Source organism: Pholcus phalangioides, unplaced genomic scaffold (assembly GCF_987345545.1).
Source record: "Pholcus phalangioides strain wild (caught in Gottingen) unplaced genomic scaffold, Ppha-v1.0 ptg000016l_1, whole genome shotgun sequence".
Lineage (NCBI taxonomy): Eukaryota > Metazoa > Arthropoda > Arachnida > Araneae > Pholcidae > Pholcus > Pholcus phalangioides.
The window spans coordinates 13,086,387-13,106,769 of NW_028301609.1; the positions used below are offsets into that span (position 1 = coordinate 13,086,387).

The following is a 20,383-nucleotide window of genomic DNA, read 5'->3' on the forward strand; positions in this document are numbered from 1 at the left end:
CTTGCTCTCAGCCGCGTTTGTTTTGAATTTGGTAGTTTGAGCTTTGAGAGGAGGGAAGTTTTGGTGACGTCGAGAGGTTGCGAAATATTGGGAGGTAAGATTAAAACATTATTTTAATTTGCATGTGCTTATTAATTCCTGATTTGATGGACGTTAATTCAATACAATAGGAAATGAAGATCTGATCAAAGCTGAATTATGAGTCTGATAGATTATTTAATTTGAGAAAAAAAATTAATGAAATACAGGGTGTACCATTAATTCGTAATCCGGGCGACGGACTAGAGGGGGTGCAAATTTCACTCTTCAACCTCTCCGACATTATGAGGAAGCGCAAAAATGCGCGCTTGCCCCAACTGACCAAGCATCTATCGACCCTGCCCCCCCCCCCCCCGTATCACCGCCTATGCGATGGTGGTGTGTTCGGTTTTTTTTTGCATTAAAAAATCGTTCAAACTTTTGTATACAGAGAGCGCGCCCACGAAAGCAAACCACTGGAAATATGCTAATTAGAGTTTTATTATGAAATACAGGATGTACGATTAACAGCTCATTACCGAATTTTTCTGTTGCTTGGATAAGGTTTTCATTGTTAGAATGAGCTGTTTAAAGATATATATATCTTCAAATAAAACTGTGTCTTAGTTTACAAATTCCACCATTATAAATCAATCCTTCCTAATCACATATTACTACTACTCGACTGTTCACTCAGGCGTAGATCTGACACCCCCCTCAAGCGAAATGCAAATATGGTAATATTGCACATTAATAAATCCGTTGAAAATTATTTATATCAGTTTTTGATTAAATAACAAATTCAAGGAAACTTCGACTAAAAAAACCTGGGACATTTTTTCCAAAAAGTCAAAACAGAGAAAACCGTGACTCCCGGAAGATACGGGGCAATGCAGGATGTATGGTCGATCTATCCACAATGTGGGGGGGGGGGAATCGCCCCTCCCAACAGCAAGTTCTAGATCCGCCCATAGGCGAAGATAGACTTGGAAGTCTGGGGGGCACTATGTCAATTTATATATGCACCATTAGATCAGTCAACTTCACCTTTGTCGCTGGGGTGCAATGCCCGCCCCCCCCCCATATCTCCACCCATGTATCTGCCCCTGGGTTCACTCACGCATGCAATATGCTTTTTTATCGCTTTGGGGGAAGTGGCTACAGTACCAATATTGCTGCTCTAATCTGCTTACAGAAAATAATTGTCAGACTTATAACACTCCTTCCACATCCTCTCACTTTCCGCTTGAGCGCCCTAGACTACAGAAGCAACGAATACCTCAATCTTTTCTTGGAGCTTGTGTACACTGAATGTGACCGTACGTGGATGGTCAGAAATAATTCAAGAAAAAGCTCGCAATTGTTGACACTGCCACCAGATGGCGACTTATCCTGGGATGATGTCACTCTCTGCTATCCATACAAAGGTTTTTAACAGCTGGCTGATGCAAAGATGTATTTAGGAAAGAAATGCATTCGAATATCCCAATTCCTTTAACTTTTATGAATTTTTTAACTATTTACAAATTTATGGGGCACCCTGTATTTTCGGGAAACTCCAGTTTTTTTTCTTTTCATTTTTCTTCAAAACTTCCTCTTGAAATGGAAGCTGAAAAAGAAATTCATTAGCTCAGTATCAAAAAAATAAAAATTAACATACAATAAATAGTGTGTAGTATTTTCTGTTTTTTTTTGCGCCGTCTAATTTTTTGCAGTAATATTTCGTTAAAAACCCTGTAATTTTGTTATTAATTAAATAAAGGGAAGTAACTATCATCTCTGTGAATTAAAATTTTGAACTTTGTTTTTACTGTTTTTTGCAGCTGTCTCATTGCACACTCGAGCTTCGGTCACAATGGTGGTCAAATATCTTGGATTCTACATGGAGCGAGTATGTGATGACATTTGCCATCGCGTCGACGTAAAGGAGATGGCCAATGAACATCGAAAGACAATCGACTCCAATCATAATCCAATCTTGGTAGTCGATGGATTAGGTATTGTCGATAAATTGTACAACGGATGTTTTGATTGGCTGTATGGTGGTCAGTGGGCGCTGTTTATTTCTTCTTTAAAGGATTTCGTTGCAAAATTTATCGAAGCGGGCATTGAATTGGTTTTCTTTTTTGATGGCCCTGTTTGTCCTGAGAAACATCAAGTTTGGATAGATAAAATGAAGAGAAAAGTTGAGCAAGTAGAAGAGGCCTTTCTCATCATGCATAGTCGACATAAGCATCCGAACAATGATTTCAAGTCTTTATCAAATATGTATATTCTAACTCGATTTGCATTGAAGCTGGATTGCAATGTTGAGGTACACGGGACTATAAAAGATGCAAATATAGAAATGGCAGAGTTTGCTAGGTTAAATGATAGGGTGTTCGCTATTCTTGTCGATGACACTGACTTTATGATATTTGACACGAAACCCGTCTTATCTTTGAAGTATTTGAAAATGGAGAATTTCACATCCACTTTGTATGACAGGCAGAGACTTATGTCCAAATTGAAACTTTCTATAAAAAAACTGCCACTTTTTTCTTGTCTTTTGGGAAACGATTTCATTCCACGAGAGTTGGTCAACCCGTTCCACAAAAAGCTGTACAGGGAAGCAGGAATTGAAGTTCCCACAGCTGCCGAGTTCATTCCTCTCATCAGTAAAACAATAAACAGAAAAAAATGGAAAGGCAGTATTCAAAATGAACGAGAACTTTTTGAAATTTGTGACGAAGTTTTCAGGCAAGAGGACAAAATCAATCAGCTGAGAGCCAGTATCAAGTTCTATTCTCTGCCCTCCAGTTCTGAACATGATGCAGCTCGATCCACAAGAGATAATGCAGCACGTCAGAGGCACATTGCTTGCGATAGCTTTCCTGCTGTCTATGGCCTTCTTTATAACTATGAGTATGATATGACTGAGGTTAGCGAAACTATTCCTATGCAATCTGGTCAACTTGATTACGGTTTTTTTTTAAATGAAAATATTTTCTGTTCATACAATCATTAAACATTGGATGGGACGCTGTAGCCCAGGTTGATAAGATACTCGCCTAAAGTATCAAAGGATGTTTAGAGATGTCACGATTCGATACTCGGTTCATCCTTGTCAGAAAACTTTCCTGACACAGGGGTACAGCACAAACGGCGACATGATGACGCAGAAAAAATTAAAAAGTTTCTACCGCAGGGAGTCCCCCACATCGAAGGATTAGCAGACCAACCTCTCGATGAGTACAAAAAAGGCTGCTGTTTGGAATCTACAATAGATTGTAGGCCCCGGTCTAATTAGCCCTCGTGTGCTGAAAATGACCATGGTGCGACAAAAATAATCAATGATCAACATCAGATTGTGTTGGAGCACTGTCAAGACGCAATCAATAAAATTATATAGTTAGACCTTGGTTGCCGTTGTGGTGTTCAAGTGACCATAGTGACAGACTTGTGTCTCGAATACCCGGGTTCCAACCCCACTGGCACCACAGTTAAGGTCGGCTGAAGTTCGTTTTCTGTAGTTTCCAACTTCAAGGCATGAATGCGAGCTTATTTTCCCATTAAAAAGTCTTGTGACAGAGAGGAACAGGCCTACAACAGTACAAATATTCAATCATTATACTTCACTCATTTCACTTCTCAAATATAGAAAGCTGGATGGCAGCACTGAAAAATCACACAACCTGCTCCTATATGCACTCAGACTTAGGTGCACACACTAGAGTGCACACTTAGGTGCACAGACTTTGTTATGAAACTGGACTGAGAGAGAAGATCTTGGTAACGGGATAAGTCCAGTGAGTCCTGTTATTCATTAATTTGTAAGACCTTGGTCAATTGCTTTTAAATGTCACCAAGCCTACAATCAGTGTCGTCTTAATTCATGGGCCTATGTAGTCATGGCATGGCTGGGGGCGTCAAGAGAAGGACTTCAGAAATGAGAACCAGTTGAAATTTTCGAGAATTTTTCCAGGAAGGGCCTCCAAAAAATCACTTGGGCTGGGGGCCATGATGCTCTGCTCAGATGGCCCTACCTGACAACACCAGTTTTTGAAGGTCCCTATTAGCAAATTAAATTTACTCATTATTAAATCACCCTGCTTGCGGGGTCATTTTCATTCTGTCCCCAGTGGTGATATTATACCAAGGTTTGACTGTAATACACAATGGGCAGGGCCAGAACTACAGGGGGATGGGACAACTAATCTGAGTGGCAAAGTTTAGAGTTATGGCAAATTTTTTTTTTTTGGGGGGGGGGAGGAATCATGTTCGCTGAAAAATCCTGGCCATTAGTAGGCTCTTAATTTTTAAAGAGAATGTGTCTTGTAGTGAAATTTATGAGTCACACCTTTGTATAACGTTGCCCCGGGGACCGAATAAAAATGAATTCATAAGCAGAAGTCACGTCTGCTTATGATGCAGATAACTAGTAAATTTAATTTACTAATTACACTAGCAGGGACCTTTAAAAAGCTTGTGTTGTAGGCAGGATGATATCAAGTGATTGCCTTTTTACCGAGGTGTTAATATAACATTATATTGATTACCTTATTGGGAGGGGGGTGGTGCATAGGCAGAGATAAACTTGAGTAGAGGCATGAGGATTGTCAATACATGTCGTATATACTGTGAAATCTTGATATAACAATAATATGACAACAAGAAAATATATCATTGTAGAGGGATTATCATTACATCAAGAGGAATAAGTTTAACATTTAGACTGGGCATTTCCAAACAAGACCTGAAAAAAAACGTTGTTTTAGGAAGATTTATCGTTTTAGCGGTTTCAGTGTACCTATATATAGATCACTCGTAAACAGTTTTTGGTGCTCTCTCCCCCCCCCCCAAGTTATCTCTTCCTCCTCCAAGGAAATGGAATAACTCGTTAAACACTATTTTAGTTCATTCTTTACCTGTATGATGACTTGGTGAATCAGCCAGAAGGTTTTTCAATTTAATTTTAGTTTTTCTAGTTTATCAAATCAACGCCTTAATCATGAATTCTCCCTACTAGTGTGTGAAACTCCTATGTAACGGTACTCAAAGAACCAAATAAAAGTGTTGTTTTAAAGTAAATTATCATTATAAAGTGTATTATTATATTGGGGGGGGGGATACTGCACACAGTACTTCTAGCAAAGTGCTTCAATACTTTATGCAAAGGACAACTGCAACTATAAACAGACTGGAATAATAAAAATAATTTTATTTCAAGTTATCTGTATTTTAATTATCGCTCAATTTTTTCTTCTTTTTTTTTTATGAGCCTATAGGCTCTTGAGGATCACAGTGATACAAGCTTACCATCAGTGAACGTTGCCTTCCGTCCAATCAGACAGAGAGCATACAGAATCATCTTTCAACGAGATGAGACTGTGCATGTGAAAGAATGGGATGCAACATTTGGAAAAGGACTTGATAAACCCGAACTTGTATCACCATTGCCCATCGACAATCAAGGTTAGTAAAACTTGTAATTATGATCAGAAAATATAAAATTGCTATAGAGTTATCCCGATTACATAAAATATTTTATTAAGACAGACATCTAACAACGTATTTTCTTTACAAATAAGCTTTATTAAAAGTACCTCCATCTATTTTTGTCATGTTTTAAGCATGAGTGTTACATAAAACAACCAAAACTGTAAACATGACTTTGCTAGCCAAAGCAGGCTTTTAGTGAGAGAAACAGTGTTCATATTCAGTGCCGTCTTAAGGCATGGCCCACCCGGGCACCTCAAGAGAAGAGGGGACCTCAAAAAAATTAGATCTGGTTCAAAGTTTTGAGAATTTGCCTAATAGGGCCTCAGTAAAAGCCCGGGGACCCATGATGCTCTTAAGATGGTCCTGCCCATATTCCTGAAAATCCACTTTTGGAAAGGTGCACTAGAACCATATTTACGGGGGGACTTGACTAGAATAGGGGGAAGGAGTGGGAAATGAACGAAGTTTGTAAAGCCAACAGACTGGGAAAGCATAAATTTACCTCTGTCTGGAAAGTGATAGGCTAGGTTAGTGAGTGTCCAAGAGAGTGCACGCATGAGAGAACAAAGAACCAGCTCAGTGAGTGACTAAAGGAACGACCTAAAATAGTTTGCAAGCATGTAAGTGACCAAAACAGTGTACAAGCATGTGAATGAAGAATGATCTAGAGAGCAAGGGGATCAGGTCTGTGAGTGGCCAAAAGAGTGTCCCAAACTGTGTGCAAGCATGTGAGTGACAAAAACAGTGTGAATGCATGATAGTGACAGGAAGAGTAATCTAGAGAGCAAGTGGCCAGGTCAGTTAGCAACTAAAAAAGTGGCGCATGTGCAAGTGAATGACCAAAAGGTTGACAGAAAGTGCAGGACTAGATCAATGAGTGACCAAAAGAATGTGACCTAGAGAGCAAGAGAATGGTTGGTGAGTATCCAAAAAAGGGACCAAGAGTGTGTACAAGCATGTGAGTGACTAAGAGTAAACTAGAGAACAAAAAAAACTAAGCCAGTGAGTTACTTAAAGACAGAGGGGCTTACTCACAGGGGTGGGCTAAGCTGGCTTAGGGTGGCAAATTTGAGGGATGGGTGGCAAGAAAATCTATTTAGAATGAGAGGACAGAAAAATTGTTGTACCCCACAGGCCACAAAATCATAAATTTGCCTCTGGGTGGCAGCAGGTTTTATCGCTGGTTCCATTGCATTTTACTAAAGTTTTCATATGCAGAAGCACTCGTCTTTGAATAGGAATCTGCTCACTGCACACCGTACTTGCATCAATCTGATGCATTCATCATACATTACTGCTTTGAATGCTTTCCTCTCTACTAACTGGGATGGTCTCAAGAAGACAACGTTCTGTGCATGTTCCTAATGCAAATAGCATACCATATAGTAATGTTACTTTTCAGTTCACATTTCATGTTTCACATTTGCACTTTGTGGTGTGAATGTGAGCTGCATCTTCCATTGTGTGTCTGTGTTCCTGTTTGTCTTCCATTCGAAAAACTCTTTCTGCAGAAAGCAAGCAGAGCTACAAGCCCTCCCACCTATGCCAATAATACAACTTTTTTACTGAATGGAGCGGCAGTTGCCCCCCACCCTACTTCCTTTATCTGCTAGTGCCTGGTACACAATACTTACATAGCATTAAAATTCAGACACCTGCCATGTTTACTTCAAAATAAGGAAGACAGATGGCAGCACCAGTATGGCTAACGATGCACAAAATGTTAGAACTATGCATATCCACACAGACATAACATGTTCCGGTATATACTGATATGTTACAAATTCCTCAGTGGAATGTTTACAAAGTACATTGTACGGTTGAGTAGTTCAGTAGTATCTTTTGATCAAATATTTGAGTTATCTAATTTTCATATTGTATGGGTTGCTCAAATGTAATGTAGATATTCTTTGTATGTTACAGTTGAACAACCCATGCAGTATGAAAATTGGAGGATACGTACAAAATAGAGTGGTGGTGGCAAAATCAATGACATCGTCAGTTTACTACTATTTCATCCCTTGCACCTTTTATTTTTTGTTGGGTGTATCTAAATTTCTTATATAGAGAAACCAGTGTCTGGTACATTGTGTACAATATATTGTTACCATGTCGCGCCGCCAGGTCACACGTTGAACCTGTTACCAGATTCGTCCCGCCGCGAAATTTCACCAGGGTTCTTTGCAGAGGACTTGAGGATGGGTAGACACTCACAGCAATGAAAATTTGATAACAGATAAACAGCTTTATTCACATAAACTAAAAGTACTGCTAAAACTAGAGTAGCCTTCCAAATGCCCTCTCTCTTTGAGTTCTACTGTCTGAATCCCTTTAGAATCTCGTTCTATTCTAACAATCACATGCCACGCTAACTGGGAGTTAGAAAATGTGAGACTTGTGGAATGAATGAATGTAATTTTGAGTCTGAGGATCTGAGTGGAGTCCTTTTTTGATGGGAGCATGAGCATATTTAAGTATGCACAATAAAACCTAAATTGCCTGGCGTAATTGGGACAAGTGTATGTCAGGTAATCGAATACTAATATTCAACCTTGCATGCGCCTTGTAGACATTGCTCTGCTGAATTTATAATGAATTGGTTACATGCGGGAACGAAGTGTGTGTATTACAGTGGATCCCGCTTAGAACATTTTCCTGCTTAGTACAATTTATTTTTGTGATCGCACTTATACTTACTGAGATTTCCTGATTAAAGTGTTCCACTTACAGCATTTTTTTTTTTTTTTTTTTGAAAAACGTAAAAAGCAGAATACCCTGTACATGCTTGACGTATTTGTCATCAGAGTTGTGCTTGTTTTCTGTTACGCTGATGTTGCCATCTGGCATCCATATTTTCAAATAAAGATGTTAAATACTTAAATTACGCAGTAATTAAATGCAGTAAGAGAGACCTAAAAAAAAAAGACATTAACCACTTTTAATGGCACCCTGTCTATAGCGTCGATCTTTGAATGTCCCTGCCAGCATAAATAATAGGTTAATCTTAATTGTTATTAAGTCAATAACAATTTAATGATAACAATATTTAACATGATTCAATAACAATTTAACCTTTTAATTCATGTTAAAGAATTGTTTAGTATCATCTACAACAGTAATGGCATATTTCTTTCCACATAAAAAGAACTGATTTGTGATGAGAGATGGTGGTGCAGGCTACACAATTTTACCCTGAAATCAAATAAGAGTTATTAATATTTTTTGTTGTTACAAATGCACATTCACAGACAAATATATGTGTGTATGAAGAAAGAAAGCCTGAATTTTCTAGCTATTAATGTAGCTATCTCACTGAGTTGATCGGGGTCTTGATTAAAACAATTTGGGGTACCACTGAATCCCTTCTAGAAATGTGCGGTGGATTGCTACGAGACTTAATGGAAGGCAGGATTGAAAGGAAAAGGCCCAGGGGAAAGCCCAGAGTCACGTGGATCTCAATGCTTCTAAATGACACAGAATGTACCAATTATATCCATCTAAAGAGCAAAGCCCAAGGCAGAGATGAGTAGCTACTGCTCAACATCGGGGCGAACCAGTCATAAGACTGGTATACCATTGATGATGATTAAATCCCATTATAGATATTTTGGTAAGAAAAAGAGACAGCACCAAAAACAGCATACACAATTACAAAATGAACTAAAGAAATACCTGCATTAAAATATTAGCGCACTAAATAAAAATTGAAAATTTTCTCTCAATTTACGGGAATTAAAAACTTCATGAACTAACCTAATTTTTATCAGTTTCAACAATAGCAAACTTTGTAATAGGTAGATAATTTTCTTTTCGCTTCATTATATCCTTTATTATTTTCGTTGTCTAGAACCTCTGCCAATTTTAGAGGCTCTATGGTGCGATTCCTCGCCTGAGATCCATGAAGCTAGAATGCGGTGTTTTCTCGCCTGCCTCGGAGGAAAACTTACGTCATCACATATGGAGAAAATACCAAGTAAACACAGAGTTTTTTGCTGTGTGTTGAACTATTTGCTGAACCTCAGGCATGGCAATAAGGAAGTGATGAAACCTTGGGAAGCTTCTGCATTCATTGCTCAGGCTGTTTGTCCAAAAGTCAGTGATGTTGCCTGGTTGAAGTCAGTAGAGGTAACTTTATACTGTATTTTGATTCACCCCATTTATTAGAACTTTTACTTAGATTAGGCAGAAGGATTCTCAAACTTTTGCCACCGCCGTCCCCCCCCCAATTTCGCCCTAGTCATTGTTTACCTGTGACTCCTCAGAATAGTCTAGAAATGAACCACTTCAAAGCCCTAAATCATCACATGCAATCATCAATATCGCAGTTCACCGAGACATCCCAGAGGAGCTGCAATACACGCTTTGAGGAACATGGTAGGCATTCATACTCGATGCTTCATTAATTAGTGATCAGCCTATATCAGAAAATGGTGTAATTTTCATATAGCCACTCCCAGACCTGCACACCAAAGGGCTAGACAAATATATATTACCCGATATGGCCCTGATGCAGATAAAAGTTTCGAGATGGCATATATTATTTTTCAATCACATGCTCGATGCTAGCATAGGCTTGTAAAATACTGATTTGGGGATTTAAGATGTTAGAGATTTTTTCTAGCCTGGTTGCACATTTTCTATCCAAAACTCCTGGATACATCTCGAATCAGTTGCATGTGTGAAACATGATATGAAACATAAGTCACCGCATTAAATAATTAGCTAATAAATTTTACAGCAAGACAGTTTTGAAGCAAATTTTAACCAGTTTTGTCAGATATCGCCTAGATTAATCTAAGATTTGTCAAGGCCACTTACATGAATTAATGATCATAATTTCAAAGGTCCATAAGTGAGTGTCACTTTGATGATGGAGCAAAATTATGAAATTGACTTCTTATTTTGTCAACTTACAATTTTATTAATTGTATTTACGATTGAGTTTTCTTTTTGAAGGTACCAAAAGTTGACACTCATGCTATCCATCTAGCAAGCTTGTTCATGCGAGGAATAATAACATTAGGAACAGTGTTGAGTATCTGTGGTCATCCGATCTCATTAGAGGATTGTATGCCATGGAAGTTCTTCGATGGAAAAGTTTTCGGTCTCATGTACTTCAGAGCTAAAAAAGGTGCGAAAGCAAGTGAATTATGTGAACAAGATGTATGTCCTTTTTTTATTATTTTTTGAAATTAATATTTCAAGTGTTGTGTGATTGGCTAAATTTCCTATATATTTGTAGTTTGAATCGAGAGCATAAGCATGAGCAGAATTTTCTCGGGGGGGGGGGGGTTACATTTTTCCTGCAAAATAACACTATAATCTCGGCTTGGGGGGGGGGTTAGAACACTTCCCCCCCTTCCTTTGTGTAGGCCAATGATCGAGAGATCAACAAATTTCTAAAAGTTACTTTCATCATGAAAATTTTGTGCCGAATGAATTTTTTTTTCCTATATAAATATAGTGAAAGCTCATTAATTCACTTCACTCTCTTTAAATACAAATAAAAAAATTCATGAATATTATGATATTCTGAGTTTACTTGGTATACTCAGACTTCAACTTGTTTGGACTTTTCTGCATATTTTATACTCGTTTAGTTGATTATTTTCCTGCAACTTGTGTATTTTTTTATCAAGAATTTTTTTTCACATAATTTCATCACTCAGAAGAGGCACTCGTGCGGCAATGTGCCACTTTTTAAATATCATGTAACTAAAGGTATATAGTGGTTCTCAACCTTTGGAATATTGTGGCCCTGTAAATCTCTTCTGTGTAAAAGTGAAAGGCCTGGTTATACACACAACTAACAAGAAAAATGAAACTGTGAATAACTCGCAGCCCAGTAGTTGAGAATCAATAACATACACTATATAGCCATAAGTCATGGGAAACTGGAGTTCAGATTTTTTCAAATTTCTAGAAAAATACTTGATGAATTATTCTGAAATTTTGTTCGTGCAAACCCTATTCTTGTACTCACAATTTCCAGTAAAAATTTAGTCATTAAAAAGTCTCACCACAGAGAGCAACAGGCCTATACAGGCCTATAACGATAAAATTATTCAGTCATGGTGAGAAAACTCTTGGTGGTGGCAGATGGAAGCACTGCACATAACAAGCGTCACACAGAAACAAAACTTCACATCAGGTTCACAACACATACATACATATTCAAACATGTACCAATCCGTTATAAGTTCCTCAGAGGAATATGGATGAGTGTGCATGTGGGGTTTAATAGTAGTAGTAAAAATTTAGTCGCAGGTGCATTTAGTGGGGCCAAAAAAAATTAAGAAAAAAAAAATGTTTTTGATCAATGGTATGACAAGAAATGATTTGTAACTGTCACAAAATATTTTTTTTCCAAAAAGACATTTATTCACTTTCACTTATACAAAGAAAGGGGGAAAAAATGTATGCACAACAATGAAATTTCAATGTTTGGGTGAATTTTTGTGATAATTGCACATATTTTCATAAAGATAAACTAAAAAAAATCTTAATTGCATCATTTATCTTACATCAGTAATACGATAGTTTAAATCTTTTTTTTACTAATGATACAAGCACTTAAAAAAAGGTCATTTTAACTCCTTCAGACCCTGGTACACACAAACCTAAGTTGCTTTTTCTCACTAGATATTCTTTTAATCTAAGGGCAGGGCCGTTTTAAGAGGATTATGGGCCCCAGGCCAAGTGGTTTTACTGAGACCCTTCCAAGTAAATTCCTAGAAAATTTTTCAACCAAATCTCATTTTTGTGAGGCCGCTCTTCTCTTGAGACCCCCTGGCCGTGCCTGGGTGGGCCCATGCGTTAAGATGGCACTGCCTGAGGGAGTTCATCCCTAACTTCAATTATAAAACACCCAAAATCATCGAAATTGGGGTTGAAACTCACTGAGAGGAAAAAGAATATCTACTGGGAAGGAAAAACAATGTATGCATTTGAGCTAATCAGTGTCTGCAAGGATTATGGTACAAGAAATTGAGAGAGATGTTTGTCTTGGTCAAGTTTACATTAATTTCGCAAAGTAGATTTCTATATTTTTATTTACAGGTGAATGCAATAGAAGAATTCCGGAACCTATGGAAAGTAATCACGGTTGGATTGTCCTAAGCCAAAAGCAATTAGAATGAGATAATTTTGGTAACTTGATTCTATAAAGTATTTAAAAAAAAAATTGTAATTCATTTTTGTAAGAATGTTCTGCACATTAAGTATATACATATAAATATATGTAAATGTTATGTGAAATAATCAAACTTTTTATTAAAATCAGCTAAAACATGCAGAAAAGTTTAATTGAAACCTTGCTCGCTATATTATGAATTGAGAAACCTAATCGTGAAATTTGTGGACTCAGTTATGTTTATTATCTTATCTATCTTTGTTTAGGTAGTCATTTTAACAGACTTAATGAGTAATTCTTTAAACAAAAACTAAAATAAGTAATAATAACAGATAAGTTACAATAATTTTATTTAGTCTGTTAAAACACAAAACATTTAGGGGCTAAGCAAGCTTGTAAGCCCACATAAACAATTGATACATGTTTGTCTGTAAAAATATCGAAAGAAGGAAAAGTTCACATACAAGTACATGTGAATACTATGTGTATATATAATACTGAGTAATATAAATTGCAACAGAAATGGAGTTGATGGACAAAAAAAATCGCCATTTAGCAGCGTATGCAAGATAAAAGATTACATTGCAATGTGAAATAGGTAATTTAAAAATGTTCACAAAAATATTAAAAACCGAAATTTTGTGAATGGGAAAGACAAATAAAAATTGAAGAGCGAAAATTCTTGAATCACTCACTTTTGTTAATGCTTTTTATCTAAATAATTTGTATGTTCAAATATGTATATTTTTTTTTTCACTTCATTTTCGTATTAACACAATTCCAGGGGAGGGGGGGAATATTAACATTGTTGTGTGATTCAACAAATTACTGTTGTCTTAATTTCCGTAGGTCTATTGACACTCTCTTGGGCCTCATTTAAAGAGGAAACACACACACACACAATGATTTCTTGATCCATAACACAGCAAGAATATTATATAAAATGTTTAATATTTATAAAGTATTGGTATGGTAGTGGCATCGATGGTTAGAATAACATGTCTACATTGAACAATGAATTGAGAATGTATATATTTTTTATGTATAAGACGAAGCAGGGTTTTTGCAACCAGTGTGCCGAGACAGGATCATAGGTGTGCTGCAAAAAATTGTTTGAGAAAATTAAACCTCTTTCTAAAGAAGCCCAAAGTTGAATGTTCAAACAAAAATGGAGACACTATATATGAGTAATGATACATATCACAGTGTAATGAAAAAGAAAGAAAAATCTGAAAAATGTTTTTGCGCATTTGTTTCTACAAACAAATTGTCAAAACTATCCGAGCTGAAAAACAAGTCCCCTTGACGAGACTTGAATTTGTTGGAGAGAAAATAGCAACATTTGAACTACAGAGGTGTAAAGTACTGCTGTGTAGTCGTGAGGCCATCGTGCTGGACTCTCAGTGAGAATCCAGGTTCAAAGCCCATTGATGATCGGCTTAAGTCGGTTTTTTGTGGGTTTTCCAACTTTGAGGTGTGAATGTGAGCCAGTTCCCTTTTAAAAATGCATTTCCTTAGAGAGCATGCAGACTTACACCATACTGACATAGGGCTAATTTTCCATAAGCAGCATGGTAACAGCCAACGTGGTGACTTTTTTGTCACGCTAAGCAATCGCTGTTCAATTCAAAACCAAGAACACAATACAATTGCACAAAAAATTAAATTTATTACATGAAATCAATCTAATATGCAGTAATGTCTGATAATCAATTGAAATATGCAAAAAGCTGATGAAATTAATTATTATTTTTTTGTGTGAAATGAAATATGCTGTTAGTCAATGCGGTTTGAAAAGGGTTGCCAAAACTAGCGAACACTGTATCGACTATCAAGGTTGCCAATTTGGGTGCAAAAGAGTTGCCATGTTGGTGCTGACCATGCTTATGGAAAATTCAAGCATTTGTCATCTTTACTTCAAAATATGGGAAACAGATGGCAGCACCATCAAGAACACAAAACAAGCTCTATTCTGGATAGATAGGCATATTTGTACTTCTCAGGTCTTGTTCCTTGAAAAATAAAACATTTAAAACCATTAGACGATGATGCAAGTATTTTGTACAGAGGGGCTAAGGAATTTCATTGCTCTCTTGAGGTTTTAAGCTTTATAATCTGTGCTCCAGGGCCACTCCAGTGAAATTAATCAGTAAATTTGAAGACGTAAATTAAGAAAAAAAGATTCCTTAGTGGCACAGACATAAGTCTTCCTTGCATGGTTCGCAAGCCAGAAGCTTTTCGTCATGGCCTGCTGATCATTTTCAGAAAATGGTTGAAAACATTGAAAAACGATTACTTCTAGAATCAATGAAAGAAATTATTTCTGAATTATTGGAAGAAATAATTTTTCTCAGAAATCATGAGAAGTAAGTCTAGAATAAATGAAGGAAATAATTCCAAAAGCAATTGATGAAAACTCAGAAATGTTGTCACTCGTGTCAGTGATGTTGGGAATTCTGATTCACGGAAATTCTGTGACTATGAAATCCATGCCACGTAATTTGTGTCACAGAATTTCCACAAATAAGAATTCACAATGTGTCTGACGTGACGCGACAATTGCGTCATGTCAGTATAGCGTGTTTCTGCTTTGGTTCCCAACTTCAAAGCGCAAATATGAACTGATCTCCCCGTTAAAAAAAGTCTTGTCTTGCCACAGAAACCTACAACTGTACAATTATTAACTTCACTTCATTCACAGTATTAAAAATAGATGGCAGCACTATAACAAACGTTACACAGAAACAAACGTCACAATAGGGTAACAACAGACACGCTCATTCCAACATGTGCCAATTCGTTAGTAGTTCCGCAGTGGACTATATCATAGTTTCCCAACCTTTTTTTTTGTCCCATCGCAATCTAACCCATAGGATCCTGTTACACCAGTAGCTTCTACCGCCCCCAGGGGGCGCTAATGCCCACATTGGGAATTACTGGACTATACTAAACCACACATACATATCTTGTTCATAGTGTTTTGGCCTTTAGAGCAATAAATTAGCCATGGCCACCTTCAGGGCCGCAACGAAATGTTTGGTCACCCGGGGCAAGTGTACATTTTGGCCCTCCCTTGTAATGTTGAAAGAGGCTTGAAAATAAAATTTTTGCCCCCTCTGGTCAGTGCCCGGAGTACTAGACCCGCCTGTTTCCCCTAGTGGCGGCCCTGGCCACCTTGGTTGTCTCCCTTTCTATGAAAGTGAAATAATTTTCTCATGAATATTTACTCACGAGTCAATTTTCTCAAATTAAAAAAAAAACGTATCTACTTATTTTATTTAGTTTTTACTTCCATCGTGTGTCAAAGCCTTAGAGAAATAGGGATACTTATATTTCTTCTCAATGGTCAAAGCTCTGGTGTTTTTGATTAAATTTTTGAGAGCTCTGCATACACCACAATAAAAAAAAGTTTGAAAACCTTTGATATAGGTGGAAAATTTCGAACCTAGACCGTAGACTGAATATGTTGCCGCGAAGCTAAATATGGATTTTTTCGTTTACCGAAACTGATGCTGAATTGAGAGAACAAAAACAATTACAAATTAAAGATTAGAAAAGCAAGTTCTGATTTGTATATTCATAGATGACACTAGTACTAATTCCCTTTGAAGTTGTAATCAGCATTATGCATACATGAGCTGACCATATTTATTCGATAGAAATACGGGAAATTTGGATTCCAAATGTGGGACATTGCCAAAAGTGCACAAAGTTGCCAAATATTGCTGAAATTGCGAAAAAATCGCAATGGTGGAAACGAAGCGTTACTGCAAATTTCAGTGGATTAAAGTGAATTCCGCGGAATAAACGCTCAAGACAAATATGGGAAATTAATTTTCTTGCTTATAGTTATAATTTATCAAATTTATGAGTTAAAAAATAATTTCAATCTTTGACTTCAATAAAGAATAAAAATCCTAGTAGGCATCGTGGCATCATGCCGAAAAATCGGCATGGCCAAAATAAACCGGGACTGTCCCGGGAAATATGAGACGTATGGCCACCGTATGCATACTACGATTTTTCAACAAAGAGGTCGAAATTGACGATATATTAAATTTTTAAGTGGTAACAAAACCTTTTAAAACGATAAGATAGTGATTTTATTTTTGAAAAAAAAATTAGAGTGTAAAGTTGTGTATGGAGTAGGAACTCACGGAATTTGTGCCTCATCAGAAATTTTTCAAATTGAAGTTTTGATTTCGATAAAAACAATAACGATAGGTTTTTTTATGTGAGTTACTTTTGCATTCATATTTATTTTAGATAAATGGATACTCAATTTATTAATAAGAGGGGAGGAGTGGCGCTATTCCCAATCTGTAGGTTGCGGCACTCAAGTGGTGCGAGATAAGGCACTGTGCCTCGTGATTTTCGAATTTCTTAGAGGTGTCGCGACCGTGAAAAGTTTAGGGTTTTTTTAAAATTTGTACCATCTCATTACCGGAACAGCTTTGGTATAAGGGGCAACTTGGCGATTTTCGGAGACTTTTTTTGGTGCCAAACATGTCCGACGACCCGACCAAAAATCGCTAAGGCCGTTAGACACTACGAGTGCCGGAAAAGAAAACACTAATAAAAACCCATTCAAATATGAAAAATATCACGAAACCCAAGAGAAATATAAAAGTATAAATAATATCTATATTATAAATTGTGTGTGTGATTTCTGGGTTAGTAAATATATGAGGCTGTAGGACGCTATTGACGCCCAAGCAAACAATGTTAAAACCAACAACCAAAAGTCGCCAAGGCTGTTAGACACATTATGGGCGCCGAAAAAAAAAATCGCCGGCATAGAAAACAATATGAAAAATATAATGAAACACAAGAGAAATGAAAACAAGATCTGGATTATAAATATGATTTCTGGGTTAATAAATATGATAGACTGTGGGACGCTATTGACGCTCAAGCAAGCGTAAACATACTAAAACCAACAAGCGTAATTATAATATTAATTATAAATTACAACCCGGACTCTTTCCGGGAATCCAGGTTCTTATAAATAAACAACGGTCCTGCATGTTGTATAAATAAATATATTCTGTGTCTTATAAATTGAAACTCAGACTCTTTCCTGGAATCCAGGTTCTTTTAAATAAAATAAGAAAAAAAAAGATATACAGGGGCATCCTGTATATGTAGAAAAGAATAAATATTGGAAAATATCAAAGGTACGACCTGAGAGGTATATAATAATTAATTTATCCGATCCACACACTATAGTATATATATACGGAAGAAAGAGAAAATTAACTAATCTCCAACGATTTTTCAAATCATTCAAAACGCAGCAGCTATAATGTGACGTCATTTGGAAGAGAAAAGAAAGAATAAAGAGATGTTTTTGAAAATGGCAGTTGGAAGTTTCAAAAGACGCGCTAGAAACAATAGAAAACAACCACCAGTGCCATCTCGCTGTATTTTTTTAACAGAAAGAACATTCTAGAACAACAGCAACACAGAACACCACAGTGCGCCGACGCTGGTGACTTATCGGGAAAAAAAATCGCCAAGTTGCCGTGTCATTTTACCGAAGCTGTTCCTAAACTTTGATATATCGTGCCGACTTCTGTCAAAAAACTAAAGTGCTTCTTTGTCTGACTAAAGAATGCTCTTCCATAAAAAAAAAATTGAAAAATTCCTAAGCAAAAGACTAACGATGAAGAGCAGGGCTTCTGCCTGAATTGCACAATAAATTTCAATGGTGACGAATGCAATAATGAGACCTAAGATGCTGATGACAATAGGAAATGGAAATATCGCTAATATAGACAAGGACAGCATGTTACATTTAAAACATTGTCCCCCCCCCCCCCCAATGGAAATTTCGGAAGAGCCATAGCGCTAAGGTAATCACCAAAGGTACTTGCAAGAGAAATTATAGTTTCTCGCCTGAAATGTACCGCTAGCATGGTATCAAACAGCAATCACACCAACGTCAACCTTGGTGCTGGGTTTGCCAGAATAGGAACTCGATGCCTAAATGTAATGGGGCTGTGAATCCCGTGACCAATACTTTCTTCATCTGCTCCAGAATTCTTTCTCACAATGTTCTAGCTTGCTGTAAAGAAATGTCAGATTTATTTTTTGTCGCCCATCTTTATTTTCACAATGTTGATGTTTGGCGAGCAGAAAAATTCTAGGTTGCCAAGGGGCACAAACCTTGGTGAAATTGGAAATCTCCAAATTTGGTGCAATCCTGCATACAGAATCTTAGCCGTGATCTTTCAAGAGGGTGCCATGAGGTCAAGGGGAAATCATTTCATTTATATGTTGCTAAAATAATAAACCAGCCAAATTTCATCAAAATCTAATGGCCGTCTGTAATTGATTTCATTTGACATTCACCGAAGCTGAATCACTGGCAGTTCTCAATCGCACCGTTTCACTTGCCATGTCAATATGTAAACGGCCGTGAGGTCCTTCATTTGAATTGATCTGGAAATACATGTAAAGCTTAAAGAATCCTTCAAAATAAATAATATTTTTATTGAAAACTTTTTTTTATTCTCTCGCTGGTTTTTTTAGGATTAAATCGATGAACTAACTTTCCTGATGGGTGTCAAAGGACTTCAATATTATTTGGAACAAGTTTGTGGTGACGATGTTTGTCTTCGTGTCAGCATCAGAAAGATGGCAGAGGCACATCAACAGAACCTTGGCAGTGGTGAGAAATCCATCATCGCTGTGGATGGGATGGGCCTCATACGCAAAATTTATGGTTCTTCTCTAGACTGGGTTTACGGAGGTCAGTGGAGAGAATTCGTTCTGCTGCTCTCAAACTTCGTGCAGCGTTTCAGAGACGCTCATATCAAGCTGGTGTTCTTCTTCGATGGTCCCGTTTGTCAGGAGAAGCGTCACGAATGGATATCCAGGCGAAAGAGCAAAGAAAGTGACATAGAAAAACTGTTCGATAAGATGAAGATTACTGGCAGCCAGCCAGAGAATACCAGTGACTTCCAGCCTCCCGCGGGAAGTGGCGTATTGATTAGGTTCGCCTTGAAATTTTGTGGCGAGGATATCGAAGTATACAGCACCGTGAAAGAAGCAGATATTGAGATAGCTGAATTCGCTAAAAGCGACAAAAGAGTGTTTGCCATCCTAGGACAAGATACTGACTTTGTTATATTCAATACAAAGCCATATCTGTCTTTAACACATCTTAATGTGGATGACTTGACATCTATCTTGTACGACAGGCAGCGTCTTCTCTCCAGGATCCAACTGATGATGATGCAGTTGCCTCTGTTTTCGTGCCTCTTAGGCAATGATATTGTTCCCGTAGAATTGGTTAAACCGTTTCACAGGAAGATATGCCATGCTGCTGGGCACAGAGGTAGCAGTACCGTCTTTCTTGTTCCTCTCATCAGTGACATGATTAAAAGGAACCAGTGGAGTGGCGATTTCAGAGATCAGCAAGAACTAGCTCAGATTTGCTGCCAAGTTTTTGGCGGGAATTATAACACTTCATTGATCCGTGATGGCATTATGTTCTACAGTCTGTTCCTAAAAGAGAATCATTGTGATCCACCACGGAATATTGTGTACCAGAGACATGTTAATTGCGAAAACTTTGCGGCAGTGTATGGTGTATATCGTAACTTTGATTTTGATGCAGGTGAGGTGAGTACTGTTGTCGTACTTTTGTCAAAAGCTTCATTGCCCCTCCCCTCTTCCAAACTACGCTTAAGTGCTAGAAACTGAAGTAACTAGTATATACATCTATGTTATTATCATGTTGATTCC

At 37.3% G+C, this 20,383-nt stretch overlaps 2 protein-coding genes across 4 annotated transcripts in view; both read left to right on the top strand.

The window, feature by feature from the left end:
* On the top strand, positions 1–12,648 carry LOC149075084 (constitutive coactivator of peroxisome proliferator-activated receptor gamma-like). 2 transcript variants are annotated; one of them, XM_089245646.1, is made up of 6 exons: positions 1–94; positions 1,842–2,938; positions 5,286–5,472; positions 9,347–9,624; positions 10,456–10,662; positions 12,559–12,648. In XM_089245646.1, the coding sequence occupies exons 2-6, from the start codon at positions 1,874–1,876 to the stop codon at positions 12,616–12,618; spliced, it is 1,797 nt and encodes a 598-aa protein (XP_089101772.1). In that variant the 5' UTR covers positions 1–94; positions 1,842–1,873; the 3' UTR covers positions 12,619–12,648. The 2 variants fall into 2 exon arrangements, with proteins under 2 accessions (XP_089101772.1, XP_089101773.1); XM_089245647.1 differs by having other exon boundaries at positions 10,456–10,630; positions 12,559–12,638.
* LOC149075085 (constitutive coactivator of peroxisome proliferator-activated receptor gamma-like) overlaps positions 12,579–20,383 on the top strand; it is a 17,873-nt gene continuing 10,068 nt past the window's right edge. Inside the window, exons 1-2 of one of the 2 annotated variants that reach the window (XM_089245645.1) lie at positions 12,579–12,648; positions 19,166–20,260. In XM_089245645.1, coding sequence (XP_089101771.1) covers positions 19,193–20,260 — 1,068 coding nt within the window. In that variant the 5' untranslated portion in view covers positions 12,579–12,648; positions 19,166–19,192. Of the gene's footprint in view, positions 12,649–16,816; positions 16,866–19,165; positions 20,261–20,383 lie in introns of those variants that run through there. The other variant, XM_089245644.1, reaches the window with a different exon arrangement.

Excerpts from the sequence above, each read along its gene's own strand:
- LOC149075084 (XM_089245646.1), top strand. The coding sequence starts at position 1,874 with ATGGTGGTCAAATATCTTGGATTCTACATGGAGCGAGTATGTGATGAC. Across the intron at positions 2,939-5,285 it reads ATGAGTATGATATGACTGAG|GCTCTTGAGGATCACAGTGA; the intron begins GTTAGCGAAACT and ends ATGAGCCTATAG. Across the intron at positions 10,663-12,558 it reads GTGAATTATGTGAACAAGAT|GTGAATGCAATAGAAGAATT; the intron begins GTATGTCCTTTT and ends TTTTATTTACAG.